Source organism: Xenopus laevis, chromosome 1L (genome assembly GCF_017654675.1).
Source record: "Xenopus laevis strain J_2021 chromosome 1L, Xenopus_laevis_v10.1, whole genome shotgun sequence".
Lineage (NCBI taxonomy): Eukaryota > Metazoa > Chordata > Amphibia > Anura > Pipidae > Xenopus > Xenopus laevis.
Window position 1 is genome coordinate 198,182,777 of NC_054371.1, and position 18,442 is coordinate 198,201,218.

General features: G+C 38.4%; 1 protein-coding gene across 2 annotated transcripts in view; it reads right to left on the reverse strand.

Moving 5' to 3' along the window:
* The window catches only part of msh3.L (mutS homolog 3 L homeolog), an 89,712-nt gene that overhangs the window by 68,304 nt on the left and 2,966 nt on the right, over nucleotides 1-18,442 (reverse strand). The window contains exons 2-7 of one of the 2 annotated variants that reach the window (XM_018264867.2): nucleotides 15,118-15,235; nucleotides 14,533-14,726; nucleotides 11,009-11,209; nucleotides 4,595-4,711; nucleotides 3,155-3,272; nucleotides 1,982-2,127 (exon numbers count right to left, since the gene is read on the reverse strand). In XM_018264867.2, the coding sequence (XP_018120356.1) occupies nucleotides 1,982-2,127; nucleotides 3,155-3,272; nucleotides 4,595-4,711; nucleotides 11,009-11,209; nucleotides 14,533-14,726; nucleotides 15,118-15,235 (894 nt within the window). The remainder of the gene's footprint in view (nucleotides 1-1,981; nucleotides 2,128-3,154; nucleotides 3,273-4,594; nucleotides 4,712-11,008; nucleotides 11,210-14,532; nucleotides 14,727-15,117; nucleotides 15,236-18,442) is intronic. The other variant, XM_018264877.2, reaches the window with a different exon arrangement.

Consider the following 18,442-nt stretch of genomic DNA (forward strand, 5'->3'; position numbering starts at 1 on the left):
ATCCGAAACATGTTGTGACAATAAAGGAATTTTGCGGCTAAGACTGCGGATTGTAATGCTCCTTCCTATCCTACAATTTTCTGCATGAGTACAAGTTTGGCCTGGCTGGTGTGGCCTAAGTAGGAAAGTGAGCTACACAGGTGGAGATCGTTTGAACAAATCTTCATTCTTGCAAATACCCAAATATGTATTCAGGTCTTCAGGTTTTAAATTACTATGGGGGGGGATTAATGTAACTTTAATGCAGGCTTTCTTTTTTTTCCTTGTTTTCTTCTGTTCTTCTATAGTTCTTCCTCTGATATTCCCTTTGTTCTTTCTCTTCTCATTAATATTTCTTATCTCATGCTTCTGTCTCTCCTCTAATGTCGTCCAGTGTGATATTACCCGTAACCATTCTGCTCTCTCTTTTTTTTTTTTTTCCCCAGCATCTAATTCATTGATCTAAGCATAAGAGATATACTCAGTGCTCACACACTGGAATTGTGAGCCTGGCAAAGGAAGGAACCATTTGGCTTGCTGTTTAGAACTAACGCCATTCATTCAAGAGATCTGCATGTTTTAGATACGGAGCAATGAATGAGAAGTGGGAAAATAAAGAATGCTTGAAGCATGACCATATACTACAACTCCAGGCTATACAATTTGCATCTGTGGCCTGAATGAAGCCCTCTAAACTTAAGACCACCAAATGCATGCACCGAAAACCCAAATCTTTCATGAAATTGTCCAAATTTTGCATCAAATATGAAACCTAATTTGCATATGCAAATGAAGATATGGACAGAGAAGGGCTAAAAAAAACTGTGCAAGTAGTGCACAGGAAACAAATTGCAATTTCTCTGTTCATGGGACAAAAAAATCACATGATTTTAAGGATTCCGTTTGGCCAGTTTGAGAAACTTGCCTGGTGGTGGTGGGGGGGTGCGACGGGGACGCCCGCTGACTCTGCTCCCTTCTGTGGCACCAGATTGATTTATGCGTTTCCCCTCCGGTTCTTCCGGATGTGTGCCAATCGGGTATCTTCAGCTTTTTTTGGAGGTGCTGAACGTGACGTCATTGTTTGTCGCGAAGTTTGAATATTTAAAGGGCTCTTTGCCCAACGTAAAGGTCTAATTCTTTAGTTCCTGGGTGTGTTTCTGAGTATTCTCTGAGTATTCTGTTCTGACACTGTCTATCCTTGATCTTGTGTTGTTCGCTGCCTGTCCTGACCTTTGCTCCTATATCGACCTCACTATCAGACCCTGTTTTATACTGTGATTTTGGTGTGTATGACTCGGCTTGTAACCTTGACTACTCTCCTGTCTTCTGAATCTGTACTGTTTTGCAAGTTTGGTTTTGACCCAGCCTGTTTCAGACTACGCCTTGCTCTCCATTCCAGTTATAACGTTCGGTTCCCTTGCCTGCCCAGAACTCTCTCCCTGGTCCTCTCACGCTAAGACCTGGCAGCACCTGAGCAGCGGAGGGCTCCTCCCGAAGCCAAAAGTGGTTGTTATAGGCGGAGGAGTGAGCTGCGACCTGGATCTTGGGGTTAGTTCTGGGTGTGGGACTCCATTCGTAACAGTCAGGCCCTTGGATTTGGCCAAATCTGAATCCTGCTGAACAGGGCAGAATCCTGGATTCAGTGCATCCCTAAGCTGAACCAAAACGTTAACATCAACATACAGTATCTTTAATATGTCATTGAAGACCTGAGTTTGAACCTGCTTTAATTTATGCCCAGGCACCTTTTTTAATCTATGCATATATAGTATTTTTAGTCTATACATGCATTTATTATACGTATAGTGAGTATTAGGGGACTAGTGCATTCTGCACAGAAGCATTCAAATTACAAACTGTTTCATATTTAAGGCCTCTTAGAAAAGCAGTGCAGCAGAAAAGGCAAGTTCAGAAAAATCTGAAATGTAAGAGCACCTTCCAAATACTCAGCTTTTGTTCCTGAAGCAACTAAATACTAAAATAGAAGAAAAAAAAAACTTACCACTAGACCAAAGACAGCGTCTGACGACTTTTTATTTTTAGTCCTGTCGATATTTTCAAAGATACACAAAAGATAACTGTTTGGGACATCAGCCATTATAGATTCAACCTCCACTGAGTCATCTATATTTAACAAGGGGCTGACATTTGAGAAATGTTAAGGAAGTTGTTTGCAATCAAAAAACAATTAATTTTAATTGGTTTTAGAACATTGTCTTTTTTAAAGGAGAAGGAAAGGTTAAAACTAAGTAAGCCTTATCAGAAAGGTCCATCTAAATATACCAGTAAACCCCCAAAGTAATGCTGCTCTGAGTCCCCTGGCAAAAGAAACACTGCATTTCTTTCCTTCTATTGTGTAAACATGGGCTTCTGTATCAGACTTCCTGCCTTCAGCTTAAACCTCATTGCCCTGGGCAAGAGCATGCTCAGTTTGCTCCTCTCCCCCCACCCCTCCATTCTCTACTGTAATCTGAGCCCAGAGCAGGGAGAGACTAGGGCAGGAAGTGATGTCACACCATGTTAATACTGCAGCTACTATCCTAAACAAACAGAGAGTTTCTAGAACGTTTTCTGAGGTATGGTAAAACATTCTACAAAATAAATATAGCATTATAGCTTGCACTATTGCAGCTAGTCTATTGGCAATAAAATGCCTCCGTAGCTTTCCTTCTCCTTTAAGCTGCTATCCATTTTCTCTTGCTTTGCCATGATACATAAAGTGCTTTACAAATAAATAACTGTATTAACCAATTAGCAACCACATAATTCACTGAACTGTGGGTGCTCCACTAACATAGTAAGTTAGGTTGAAAAAAGACACACGTCCATCAAATTCAACCTTTTAACTCTATTTTAACCTGTGTAACTGCGAGGTGGAAGTAAAAAAAAACCCATTTGAAGCCTCTCCAATTTGCCTTAGAGATTCCTTCCTGACTCCAAAATGGCAATGGGACTAGTCCCTGAATCATGCATATTAAGTATACATTGTACTGATAATCCAGTTCCAACAACTCGAACTGTGAATACATACAAGACAGGGTGGCAAGCAGTTATGAAAAATAAATTATAAAAATGTATAACAATGTAGCAGGAAATGTATACTGCCATAGAAATATCGGTACACTTTTTTTTTTCCTATCGGTACACTTATTAGAGTTTTCCGTATAAAGGATATCTTCTCCTATAAGAGTTGACTTTGTATACAGTGCAGTAAGTTGTCTGGTAAACAAAGAACTTTTGGTATCCCCGGCTGCCTTCAGCGCTGCAGTCTCCATCTGTTTTACAACTCCAACCTGCATGAGAAAAAAAAAAAAAAGGTAGTGATTTATTATGAAATGCATCAGTGCCCCTTACTGGATAAGTACAGAATTGCAATCTGAGCTATGCTTTAAAAATAAGTCCACATTTAGTTAGTATATACATACTCATACAAACAAGGTTTCTCCAAGGAGAAAACCCTTTCTAAAAGAGTGCATAGGAGTGTCTATATTAGACATGGTACTGTTAAGATAGACACCACTCACATGGCAATAGTACCATCTAGATGCTAACCTCACTGTCCACACTGTGAAGAACCACCAACACTGCTTCAAATGAAAGTCCTTTTCCTCTAGTCTGAAGGAGTGTCATCTAGTGCACTGATCCTTTTTTATGGGGAAAAAAAGATCTCCCGCTGTCTATTATGTCCTATTACTATACTTGCAAAGAGTTATCATATCCCCTCGCAAGTGCCTTTTCTCCAGTGAAACCATTAGTTTAATTCTTCTATTCCTTTTACCAGTTTAGCTGCATATCTCTGCACACTCTCCAACTCATTATTATCCTTAAGGACTGGAGCCCAAAACTGCACTGCATACTCAAGTTGAGGCCTTACCAGGGACCTATAAAGAGGCAAAATTATGTTTTCATCCCTTGAGTTAATGCCCTTTTTAATGCAAGACAGAACTTTATTTGCTTTAGTAGCCATAGAACGACACTGCGTTGGAATTAGACAACTTGTTATCTACAAAAATCCCCAAATACTTCTTAATTATGAATGTCCTCAACATACTACAATTAGTGTATAATAGTGTATAACTCACATTTATGTTAGTTTTACCAAAGTGCAGAATCTTGCAACAGTTTGTTGCCCAGTTTTCCAACTTAGTCAAATCACTGCAAAGTGGCAGCATCCTGCATGGAACTTACAGTTCTGCACAATTTAGTATCATCAGCAAAAATAGAAACATTACTTTCAATGCTCTCACCTCTAGGTCATTAATAAACAATTTAAAAAGCAAAGGGCTAAGGACAGACCCCTGGGTTACTCCATTATCAACACTGGTCTCATTGGATAATGCTCTGTTTACCACCACTAACCTATCCTTCTGCCAGTTCTATATTCAAATACAAATATTATGTTCCTGGCCAGTTTTCTTTAATTTTAGAAGTAGCATGTGCTAGAGTATCAAATTTATTTCGATCACATCCACTGCCCTTCCATTGTCTAGATTTCTGCTCTCCTTCTCACAGAAGGCAATTAAGTCTGTTCAACAAAAGGAAATAGAAATGATGAGTGCAGCATAGGTGATCAATGGAAACATATCGATATAAAAAAAAAGAAAAAGATGCTTACTTTGTACCCCTTTGCAACGAGTCGCCTTACATGAACAAATAGACGATGAGCAGGAATACTTGCAGTCATAAAATTGTGGTCCAGATGACAGTAAATATTAAGTTCCCGGGATGCAATCTAACAAAAATGTCAAAAATCTTATTTTTAAATCAGAAGCTATAATAATGTATTTAGACCAGCCACCAAAAATAACAATTAAAGGGGTGGTTCACCTTTTAGGAAACTTTTATTATGTCATATAATTGCCAATTCTAAGCAACTTTTCAATTGGTTTTCATTATTAATTTTTTATAGTTTTATAGTTATTTGTCTTTTTCTTCTGACTCTTTGCAGCTTTCAAATGGGCGTCGCTGACTCCCTTCTAAAAAACATGCTCTATAAGGCTATTTGGACCCTAGTTACCAGATCGGTTAAGATGCAAATTGAAGAGCTGCTGAATAAAAAGATAAATAACTCAAAAACCACAAATAATAAAAAAATGAAAACCAATTGCAAATTGTCTTAAAATATCACTCTCTACACCATACTAAAAGTTATCTCAAACGTGAACAACCCCTTTAACCTTGCTTTGTAGCAGAAGAACCTGGTTATTATTATTAGCATGTATTTATAAAGAGCATGTATTCTGCAGTGCTTTACAATTAATGGATGTATACACTTAAAGGGGATGTAAAGTCAACGTCTAAAAAATCTAATTTTTACTTTCGTTAATGAAAAAGAAATCTATCTCCAATATACTTTAATTTAAGAATTTGTACCGTTTTATAAGAAACCTGACTGAATGCAGTGAAATTCTCCCTTCATTTAATTTCTCTGATTGCTGCAGAAAACTTCAGACAGTTCTTAGCTGCTCTGCAAGGAAACGATCATAAATACTTACGAACATCAGGGGGCAACCCCCCACCGTACTTTCCAGTTGTTCATAGCTCAAGCAGTTTTGTTTATTTCCCTGTAGGGCAGTCGGCAACTGTGTAGAGATTTATATTGGATTTTATTTTTGCCTTTACACCCCCTTTAATGTTTCCAACTCCAGATGCAGGGACAAAGATCATGAAGCCATATTTAAACAGATAAACTGGGATTCTCAATGAAGGATTATTTTGCTGCAGCTACTGGTTCTGCAGAGTTGGAGAACGTTTGTATAAAACAATACAAAAACTATAAAATCCACATTAGATTATATGACAACACAGGACCCAGTGCAGTCTGTATATTCTGATTATTAATCAGTCTTGCTGTATCAGCTTCTATGGCAGAAATTATTTAACTATAACTGCTGTTTTGATCATTTATGACGATTCCTAAGCTTAACCTCCCAACTGAAGCCCAGACCATACTGAGCATGTGCGTGGTCTTGGAAAGATGTTTAACAAAGTTACAAGACGGTGGCCACCTGTGGCCAACTTTGAAAACATAAATCATTTGTTTTATTAGGCTTGTGGTGTAGTAAGTTCGTGTTTATGTTTAGTATACAAAATATAGCATTTCTAGACATTAGTTCCCCTTTAACATACAGATTATAAACAAAAATACAACCTATAAAAAAGGTAAAGAACTTACAATGTATTATAATGTTCTATCTGATTTGTCCATGGCTAGCAATCCACACTCACTGTCATACAAACCATCATCATAAAGTAATAATAATAATTTAAAGCAAGCATGGATCTGTTTATTATAGAACAAAAAAACATGACCGAATATTCACAGGATGGGAAAGCCCTGCCCAATAATCTGTCTATGCTTTGCTATTCTCAGTTTTCTGTGATTATTAAAACCATGTAGCAAAAGACAGATAATTAAAAGGCCTGTGGAGAAGCATGCAAGGCCTTTGGGAATGGAGTACTGACTGGAGAAGAACTGACTTTTGCTATATTATTTCAAGTGTCTGAATGAGAAGTACAGGGAAGGACAGACAAATACTGCTGTCAATTGAACATGAGGCTAATTGTTCAGCCAGGTCTTGGATTTGGCTGAATCTGAATCCTAATAAAAAGGCTAGGATTCAGCTGAATCCTGAACCGAATCCTGGATTTGGTGCATTCCTAATTGCTGTACTTTAAGTCCCATGGGAGGAAAGCAGTAACTAAAAATTATTCCCTTCCCCTTTCTTCCTCGGGATTTACTATTATACAGTATACTAAAAGTTAACTTAAAGGTGAACTACCCCTTTAAGTTACTAATGCAGGAAGACTCTGCAAAGCTTTTACATTACGTTTTTGGGTCAGTATACAGTCGTGAAAAAGTTTGGGAACCCCTCTCAACCTGCATAATAATTTACTCCACTTTCAACAAAAAAAGATAACAGTGGTATATCTTTCATTTCCCAGGAACATCTGAGTACTGGGGCGTTTTCTGAACAAAGATTTTTTTTTGAATCAGTATTCAGTTGTATGAAATTAAATCAAATGTGAAAAACTGGCTGTGCAAAAATGTGGGTACCCTTGTAATTTTGCTAATTTGAATTCATGTAACTGCTCAATACGGATTACTGGCAACACCAAATTGGTTGGATTAGCTCGTTATGCCTCATGAAAAAAGGTATTTAAGGTGGCCAATTGCAAGATGTGCTTTTGTTTTACTCTCCTTTGAAGAGGGACAGCATTGGATCCTCAAAGCAACTCTCAAAAGATCTGAAAAAAAGATTGTTCAGTATCATGGTTTAGGGGAAGGCTACAAAAAGCTATCTCAGAGGTTTAAACTGAATGTAATCAGGAATTAGAAGTCCACAGGCACAGTTACTGTAAAACCCAGGTCTGGCAGGCCAAGAAAAATACAGGAGCGGCATATGCGAAGGATTGTTAGAATGGTTACAGACAACCCAAAGATCACCTCCAAAGACCTACAAGAACATCTTGCTGCAGATGGTGTATCTGTACATTGTTCTGCAATTTGTACAAAGAACATCTGTATGGCAGGGTGATGAGAAAGAAGCCCTTTCTGCACTCACGCCACAAACAGTCGTTTGTTGTATGCAAAAGCTCATTTAGACAAACCACAGTCATTTTGGAACAAAATTCTTTGGACTGATGAGACTAAAATTTAGTTATTTGGTCATAACAAAAAGCGCTTAGCATAGTGGAAGAAGAACACAGCATTCCAAGAAAACACTTGCTACATACTGTCAAATTTGGTGGAGGTTCCATCATGCTGTCGGCTATGGGGCTAGTTCAGGGACTGGAGCCCTTGTTAAAGTTGAGGGTAGGATGAATTCAACCCAATATCAACAAATTCTTCAGGATAATGTTCAAGCATCAGTCACAAAGTTAAAGTTACGCAGGGGTTGGATATTCCAACAAGACAATAACCATAAACACACAAAATCTACATTTATGCAGAGGGAGAAGTACAATATACTGGAATGGCTGTCACAGTCCCCCGACTTGAATATCATAGAAAATCTATGGCAGGGCTGGGACTAGGGTTAGACAAAATAAGCACGTGCCTAGGACGCAAAGCAGGGGGGGCACCAGGCACGTACCTCCTCTGTCGCCTACCCCAAGTGCGGTCCCCTCTCTGTCCGACTTTCTGTGCCGTTTCTGCAAAGAATTAAGAGTGGTTCCCAAACTTTTTCATTTGACTGCATGTCCCCTTTAAAGAATTGACTTACAAAACTGACTAAAATGATTGCTATGCTTTTTTTCCCCGAAGTTGAATAACTACAGTATGAGGTTAAATGCAGAGCTATAAAATATTATATTATTCCTTTATTTAACTTGTCCCAGGTCACAAGAAGTTGCCACGAGGGTTCAGACCAGGATATATGAAGCATCTAACCATGAGGACAACTCTTCTACCACATAAAATAAACAAGGATATGAAATAATAATTAAATAAAATAATTCTATTAAAGCTCAACATAATCATAACATAAGAGGACTTGGGGTTGGGTACTCATTGAAGGCTTTAAAGGGGTTGTTCAACTTTAAATTAACTTTTAATGTAGAGAGTGTTATTTCGATGTAGAGAGTGATATTCTGAGACAATTTGCAATTTTTTTTGTGGTTTTTGAGTTATTTAGCTTTTTATTCAGCAGATCTCCAATTTGAAGTTTCATCATTCTGGTTGCTAGGGTCCAAATTATCCCAGCAACCACACATTAATATGAATAAGAGACTGTAACATGAATAGGGTAGAGCCTGACTAGAAATAGGAGTAATAAAAAGTAGCAATAACACAATAAATGTATAAAAGTCAGTTACTGTACCACAATCTAAAACAGATTTTAACAAAAAACCATATAGAAACAGATACTATAAAAAAGAAACAGAAAAAAAAGAGGATTGGGCAGGCTTCTTTCCCTGTGCCCTATGTAAGACATGCAGATGTGGACAAAAAAAAGAAACATTTTACCTCCACTGTAACGAAACAAGAATATGAATATGAAACAATGTATAAGATGTACCACAAAAATGTAATTCATTGTATCCAATACCCCTGTGGATTACAATATATAGGAAATGATGTGACCGAATTAGGGAACATAGAAATAATATAGAAAAAGGGAAGGAAACACATCGGGGCACATTTACTAAGGGTCGAAGTGAATTCGAATTTAAAAACTTTGAATTTGGAAGTAATTCTTTGGTACTTCAACCATCGAATAGGCCAAATTCTACTTCGATTCAAATTGAAAATACTTCGAATATTCGACCATTCAAAAATCGAAGTACTGTCTTTTTAAAAAACTTCGACACTTCGCCATCTTAAACCAAAGTCAAAGTTTTTTTTTTGAAAATCGTTCGATCCGAACGATTTCTACGATAGATCGATTTTAATTCGATCGAAAACATCTAAATTTAAACATAAATAAAACTTTGACTATCGAATTTTTCAATTCGATGGTCGAATTTCGAAGTTTTAGCACTTCGAAATTCGACCCTTAGTAAATGTGCCCCCCTGGTGTTTCAAATACTATCATAAGCAAAATGCAAAAGGCATGCTCTACTGGGGGATAGAGAAAATAAATGAAAAATGGAGAGGTGGAGATATTGTAAAAGACACTTTACGGAAGGAAAGTAGATGGATCCACCTTCTAGAAACACTAGAACCCAAAGGACTTAACATAGATTTTAACCTTAGGGCTTTCTTATAAAATACCTGTTTTAACCGATGTTAATATCTGTCAATTTTTATTTTTATGTGTATGACCATTTCATGTATTTGTATAAATTCATTAATGGATTAAAATGATGAAGAAAAGAATTCACCAAAACAATTTTAAAATAATGTTTTTAATTTAATAGCGATATTATCCAAGTATTTAAAATCAAAAGATGACAAATTAATGGTTGAATTTATTTAAAATCTTCATTTTATTTCTCCACAGAAAAGATAGTTAGTGAACTAATATGAATGTATAGGCTGGAAAGCATAGAGATTTTTGGAGCAGAACGTAAGCAATATTGGGGGAGGGTTGCCATGAATAAGAAGCATGGTAACGGAAGGCGCAAGGAATAGACGCATCTCCAAGACAATGGTCTCCCCTACAAGAGGCGCAATAAGCGCATTAGGACTATCGAAGCCTCTGAGGAAGAAGGGTAACCGACGAAACGCGGCAGGCGGAACGGCAGGCGAGCGCCTGACCTCATCTTCAAGCACCCTAGGAAGAACACACGCGGCAGAGAAGCAACGCTGGTCAGAGCGAGTCCGCTGCAGATTGCGGGTGACTTAGTGACTGTTGCTTGTTTAATTGCCACAATTGTGAGTGTATTTTTAAAGATATATTTTTCAAATTAAAAGGATTTTATTCCAGGTAGTGCTCCCTTTTAAGGGCTATTCCACACGGGGAGATAGCGACGCGTTTGCGGTCGCGGCGACAGTCGCCGCGACCGGCGCAGGCGACAGTTTTGTATGGGCGCCTATGTAAAAACGCCTGTGCTAACCACACGAGGCGATGCGCTTTTCAACAGTCGCCTGAAAATGCCTCGCCAGGCTTTTTCAGGCGACTGTTGAAAAGTGCATCTCCCCGTGTGGACTAGCCCTAAAAGTAACGTGAGATCAGAAGTGCTGATTAGGATCAAAGATACCTTGAAGGGCCTATCACTAAACTAAACGTTTGTGAGTATTTTTAAACTACACGTGGTGGTTTTGCTGTAATACATATGTGTAACACTTGAGTGTGTAACGTATGAAAATCCTGTTTGATCGAAAATTTGGAAAGTGGGCTAACTAAACTAAAAAGAGTGTAAACATACTACACTATATATTATCGCTCTGTCATACTACTTGTTTCCCTAAGCTGTGGCAGCGAACCGAAGACAATAAATGTATAGCCTTACAGAGCATTTGTTTTTAGATGGGGTCAGTATGCTGGGGAATTGGTATAGTAAATTATATACATCAGTAGTTGCTTATAACCGGTATATAACTAGAATTAAGATAACTAAAATTAACAAGAAAAACATGTCTAACCTCTGCACCCTCTCCGAAGAATCGATATTTATAGCCACACTCCACACATAAAATGGCATCCTTATACTGGCTCTTTATTTCCATGTACTGCTCTTCCAGGGGGGTGTACATGTTTTTTGTCCTGCGGTTGGGAATTTTCATTTCAGCTGGATTCACACTGTGTTTTAGAGATAGAGTTTTCCCAGGTTTAACCTCTTCCAGCTATAAAAAAAAAAAAGCAGTTGGTTCTCAAAAAGCACTGTATAAATATTGTAGCTTTGTCCTACAAGAATGAGATTTATCCTACAGATTTGTCCTACGGGCACAAGATCTATCACCCAGAATCTTTTTTAACTGATTTGATTTGTTTTAAATAAATAGGCAGCAACGTGTACTGGGTGGAACTCAGCTAGCATATCAATCTATGTTAATAGCTAAACAGTGCCATACCTCCCAACATTTTGGAAGTAAAATTTTTTTCCCGCACGTAGCGCAGCAATTTTTTTGGCCAGACCCCTTTCTTTGGCCACACCCCCTAATTACCCTGTTTGTTTTACAAAATTTGGCAGGTTATGAAAGTTTGAAAATATTTCTCCTTATCTAAACTGTGTTTTTGTGTCTCAAAATTGTTACAAAGTATCTTATTTGCACCTGTTAGCTGTTCTGGGCTCTCTGCTAAAAGCCAATTAAGTGAGAAACTTTGTTTCTTTTTCTGGCTGTTCAGTGCAGAGAAAAGAGGGACTTTCCAGTACAAATGAGGGACTGCGGGTTGAGCTGTCAAAAGAGGGACTGTCCCTCCGAAAAAAGGACAGTTGGGAGGTACGCAGTGCTGCTTGGTTTTTTGTTGCTTGCATGTTTTAAGTAGCATTAAAAAATGGTGTGCCACAGTGCAGGGAGACCCACGTATGTGTACAATGCATCCCTCTATAGGGATAATACTGTATCTGTTTATCTAGAACCTACAAGATTACTTTACTTGACAGGGAGCCATAAACGGCATTTAACTCCGGTTTACCTCCCTGTGTAAGCACTAAAACCACTGTAATCTACCCAACAAATCTTTGTCCGTTATATATTGGTGTTCCCTAGATCACAATTTCAACTTCAATGGCTGCCCCATGGCTATTCAGCAGCTTGTTTATTTAAAATGTAGTGGTGTAGTGGAGCTTTATCAGTGTAGGGCAACAGTACAGAATTAGTAATCTGAGCCTAGTTCCCTCCCAGATTAGAGTAAATCCGTGGAAAGTAAGGGTTCGGAACAGTTTAATCCTACAAGCAATCATCAGTGGCAGTTTCCCCCAAGTTTGTGTTGACTCTTGTGTAATTTATGAGTTGGTATAAATTTTCAGGTAAAAAGTCACTGGTAATTCAGATACGGTCACTGGTAATTCGGATGCCCAGGTAGGTAAAGTTGTTAACTATGAGTTGAAGATGTATTAATGGGGGTCTAAGCTCTCTGTGTTCTTTAACATAGAAAATGCTGGATTTCATCCAGTTGATGCAGAGCCCATCCATCCATTCTGTCCAGTTGATTCCGAGTACTGACCTACTGATTAGCATAAGAGCTCGGTCTAGAGACAGGAAAGTATCTTTAAGGAATAGGACATATTGTTCACATACAGGTCCACTTTATCAATACAATTCACAACGTTGAGCCCCTCGATTTTAACGTTGAGGTGTATTTTGGTGCCAGAGGTTCAATGGCCAGGGTGTATATAAAGGGATGAGAGGGTGGACCCCTGTCTCGTCCCCCTATAAAAACGGGAAGGATTTTGATATCCAGCCATTAGTAGTAACTTTAGCCCTAGGAGAGGAGTACAGTAGTTGAACCCAAGTTATAAAGGCCACACCACAGCCTACTTGCTCCAACTACCCAGAGGAAGGGTCATTTGACAGAATCAAAGGCTTTGGCTGCATCTAGCAGCACCAAATCTCAAACCTCAGCTTGGTCATAATTAGCCTGTATAACCTCAAACACTCTGAGTATGTTGAGAGCAGTATACATTATAATATAGGATAGTCGGTGCTACAATTTATTGTAGCTTTCCCAGGTTTAGGTATTAGAATTAGTGATGGGCAAATTTGTCCCATTTCGTTAATAATTCGCCGCCGGCGGAATGTCGGAGACGCCCATTAAAATCTATGGGCGTCAAAAAAATGTTGTCGCGCGGCGAAATTGTTTTGCCGGGCGTCTTTTTTATTTTGACGCACAACGCCATACAAGTCTATGGGCGTAATTTTTTCGGCAAAACAAGGCAAAAAAATTCGCCCATCCCTAATTAGAATGTCTCTCTAATGTATAACCATTAGGTTAAGGCTAAATTGTAATCTGGAGTAGTATTGTGTTGTAGGTTACTTACAACCATTTGGGAGATGCTAGAGTTTTGTAGCTGGTCTTGAGCCTCAGGAGTGTAAAAAAATGTAGCTTTCACATTATGGGTGATGCCAGGTACAGAATTGCGCATGGGACACCGAGTTCCTGAAGTTGTTTTTTAGCTCGTGAAAACTTTACTCTCCACTTTTGTATATTGATGGAGTAGTCAGGGAATAGAGATATACTGGTATTGTCTAATTGGATGGGCCCTTTCTCTCTGTCAAGGCATAGGATCATGTTGCGGTCACGGTATTTGAGCATTTTAGCGACTGTGTCCCTGGTATAGGAGGTTTATGTGAGATGCAATGTGCTCATTCCACAGTAAATTCTGAAGAAACGGCTTCTCTGCCATGGGTATTGTTTAGGCACTGCTCCAGGAAGGACTCCGTGTGGTTGCCCTCCGCACACACCCTACCATTCTGATGTTACTGCGGCACATGTGGTTTTTCTGGTCACTAGTGTGGGCTTGCAGCTCCGTAAATTTGGTTTCCAGTTGTTACGCTGTGGCTTGCATAGGAGAAAGTATATCCTCTGCCGCACTTAGCCTAGTCTCTGCCTCAGCTATGCGGGCTTGGATATTTTGCAAGTCTTGGTGGACTAAAGAAATATCTATCTTTACCGCATCGATTTTTTTATGCGAAGGTTAGGCCGGCAGTGACAGACATTTTGCAATTCATGATGGCTTCCACACCAGAGAAGGGATAATCATCTCACACAGTTCACTTGTGAAGCAGGAAATTTAGTTCTTTCCCTTGCACCACCAACTTGCTTAGACTGTGGGACCTTTACCAGTATGTGCCATATATCTTGTGCTGTATGTCTTGTTGACTTTTTGGGAGTGCCAAAAGATGCAGTAGGCTCTCAGCTATGTCAGAAACTACTTAGGTAGAAGGGTAGGTTTTAGCCACAGAAAAAATCAGGTTGGGATTGAACAGCGAGGAGCTCTGGGTACATTGCTGGCTAGGCCACACACCATACCTTGTGTGCCTATGTAAATGCCTATAAAACCCTTTTGATGGAAAGAGACACATTATAAAACCATTGGTAAGAGGATTTTTGGAGGTGAGACAATTATCTGAAAGCCTGCAATCTTAGAGAACTGATAAATATCTATCATTGGAGCCAGGATATGATTCTGGCTGCTACAATTATAAACAATGTTTTAACATACCCCATAACTAGAATGCAAGCCTCCGTTTTCAGGTGTGATTTCCTGTTTCCCGGGTGAATCTTTAAATTTAGACCAAGGCTCCAAGCATTCAGGAATATTTTCAAAAACAACATTACTGTTTGATTGCCCTGTTTCACTGCAGAACTCTCTTAGTTTATGCATCGTTTGAGAAGAGATCAATGGTTTATTTGGTTCTGAAACAAAAACAACAAACAGTCAAGTTATCAACATCCTTACCAGAGACCAAGGCAACAATAACAAAATGTCTTATTGATAAGTGTCTTTAAAGGGATGTCCTACTAAAATAGCACCTTGTCTTGATATTTAAAATCAAAGAATGCTCTTTCCAGGTAAGCATGCAGAGGCAGAAATTGGAAGTGGGTAGAAATCATCAGTGAGGTCATCACATGTTTATCTCCTACTACATATACCTGGCTGTCCTTATTTACTTAATTATCTCAATGATGATTTCTACCTGCCACAGATCTCTTCATTTACATTTATGTGCAAGAGGGATCACTAACCCAATAATGCTTGGGGGAGGCCTTGTCGGGTAAGTCAGCATATTCCAAAAACACAACGCACCTGTGCCCCTTACTGCAGAAGTACTAGCAATGGATTCATTAACTTCTTCACTTTTCGCTCTCTTCTTAGTTGGCTCTTCAGCATGAGGAGAGTCATCTCTTGTGTTACATTTAGAATGCTGAAACAATGATTTAAAAAAAATAATATTTTTTTCTTGGCAGCCAAAATGACAATCGTAAAGTTTTATAAAAAAAGACATTCATTCCCATTTCCCACTTTAAAGACAAAATTAATTGGATCCGGACTAACGAAAGGATATTTATGGATAGACATGAAAATTTCAGGAAAATTTGGGATCCCTGGTATATATATTCTTTCCCAGCTGCAAAGATTCTCTCAATACTCTCACTCTAGGGATTTAAAAGTTGCCATAATATATGGAGAGGTTAATGCTGATAATGTCTTTATAGTAATAATATACAAGAATCTTGTTTGTGTAAAGCCTCTTGTCCTCCCAGAACTGCCAACCACTAGAGCATTTCTTCTTATGAAAAAGGACCTCACAGGCATCATCAAACTGAATGTTAATACAACTCTGTGAATCATTAATTTAACATATTGTTTATATTCTTCTTTGCTTTCTTTTGGCCCTACTGTTCGGTGGTATACGGGCCACACCTCCTCCTTTTTCTACCTTTCTCTTCTTTCATAGACCTTATATTCTTTTTGCTATCATTTATGGTCTGCCTTAAATATGTTAAAAAGAAAAAAAAATAATTTATCAAAATGAATACAACTTCTCCCTATCATACCCTGTGATGCAAAATCCAGCAAATATCCAAAATTAGTTAATTATAGAAAGGAGGGTTAAAGTAGATACAGATATTCAAGGAAACCCAGACTGATTGCCATATGTTGCCATGAAGCAAAATATATTTTAGTTTTAGAAATGTAGTCACATTTAGTCCAACACCAGTGAATGATACCAGCTAAATAACACCATCGATACGTTTGTGAAGATTCTCGTTCATCCAGGTCATAGTATATCTGTAGAAATAAGTCAAATCAACTAGACTTGCTGTATTTTTCTTGACATTTCACCAGTCATCCAACTGGCTTTCTAAATTTATTTTGAATTGAGAAAGCCAGTTGGATTACTGGTGAAACATCTTCAAGGAAAACACAGCAAGTCCAGTTAATTTGACTTATTTCTACAGATAAACACTGATACTATGAAGCATAGACATATTACTTATTTCTCCTGTAGAGGGACTTAACCACTTGTTAGTACTTAAAGCAAATGTAATGGAAGAAAGAAAAGAAAAGGAAGGGTTGGGGCATTAGTTCTCTTTTTAAAGTGGACCTTTCATCCAGACAAAAAAACTGTATAATAAAAGTCATTTTCAAATTAAACATGTAATCCAAAGGTTTTTTTGCATCTGATCTGGGAATGTCCCAAGGTAATATCATATTGGAGGGAGGTAGCTCGATATAGCAATGAATATCTGTCTCTCCCTGGAATCTGTACTCCTGAAATCTGTTTACTAGGTATAATAGACAAGGTAGTGCCCCTACAAAAAACTAGATTATTATTACGCTCTATATTGTTCTATGCAAAAAAACTGATCATTATGAAATGGATGAGTCCTAATGTTCCCACACTCCAGCAGTGGATTAATCTTATAAATGCCACCTTACCCCTAATCAAGATGACCTATAATGCTCGGGGATCTCCCGACAAATTTCAGAAAATATGGAACCCATGGCTGGATGCCAACCCTCAAGTATTGATATCAGATGACTAAACTCTGAATGCAAGTTGGGATATAATGAGTTGAATTGAGGCCTTGTGCCCTCTGTTGTGATATGACAACCACTGTTTTTCTGCAAGCAACCGTACTCAGTCTCTTCTGCAAATGTCAAGTACGATTGTTAACTTATCATTTATTGTTAATCTTTTATTTGTTTTTCTTTTCTGTTCTGTTTCAAAAGCAAAATAAAAACCTTTAAAAAAAAAAAAACATGTAATCCAATTCCTATTCATAGCTGTTGTAAGCTCATTTAAAAATCTCCTCTGTCAATCAAATATTGTCTGCCCCTGCTCTATGCCATAGGCATAGAGGCGGGGCAGACAATTACTTTCACTTTCCATTCAGCACTTCCTAGATGTCACTTCTCTCCCTACATTCCCTCCTTGTCTTTACCATTTAATTGTGTAGCCAGGGCATGGAAATGGACATCAGGTCCCCCATTCTGGTGCACAAACAAGATTCTGAGATGATACAAGGCTTTCCTTAAAAACAGTATCCACAAAATGGCTGCTGCCTGCTTGCTATCATTTTGAATTCCCAGACTGAAGGAAACAAGATTCAAATAATTTATATAGTGTAATTAAAGTTAATTTTGCTTGACTAATGTGATAAAATATGATTTTGAATATTTTTTTTTTTGGGTGACGGGTCCCCTTTAAATGAAACACAAAGTCAAGCGTATATTGATCTAGCTAAGGAATAACATTAAACCATCTATAGACTTGCTTGATCAAGGGCTGGAAAAGCTCGAAATGTCGCTTAGCTTGAGGCACGAATAAAGTACCAATTTTTTCACCATAATCGGAGTGCTGCTGAAGTATTTTATTGTACGTGAACCAGACCTGGGCAGACAGGGTCACAGACGGCACCCGACGTTGCAAAGAGCGGTGAGAGTGTGTGTGTGGCACTACTTTGTGTTTGTTTAATTAAACCATCTACAGACTAGCTATGAAGGTATATCGTGAAAATGACCATGCATTGTTCTCAAGCGAAGTTTTGTATTTTAAAATGATCCCTGAATTTATAATTGCCTTTTGGAATTACAGAAGCATAACTCTATGAATTCCCCCATTTAGTAAATACGATAAAGGACCCAGAGGGGTCTGAAACGTTGCCCCTTTGTGATGTATACTTTGGGCTTCAAATAAATCACTGTTTGGACACAATTACAATTTACAGGTGTGCATCCGAATTTCTTTTCCATTTAGTAAATACAGCCTCTATCTGGGCTCTATCCACACTGTCAGATACACCTACTGTCGATTTGTGCCTGCCACTGAGAGAAGAGGATTATGGAAGGAATAAGACCAAAGACATCTACTCTTGAAAGGCTTTCACTTTGTTTACTGAAACAAATTAATTACCATAACCTATTACCCACTAGCATTTGCCTCATCTAGGTCAGCAACAAAGCAGCTTTCCATATGCTTAGACACAGATGCACTTTTCTCTGCCTCTCGTCCTAACAATGTGTAACTGTCTGTGGCAATAGCAGAGCTGAGAAAAATTCAAACATCTCTGCCTCCGCATTTGGCTGAATCCCCCTTCTACTGCATGTTTTCTGGAGTCTAGTC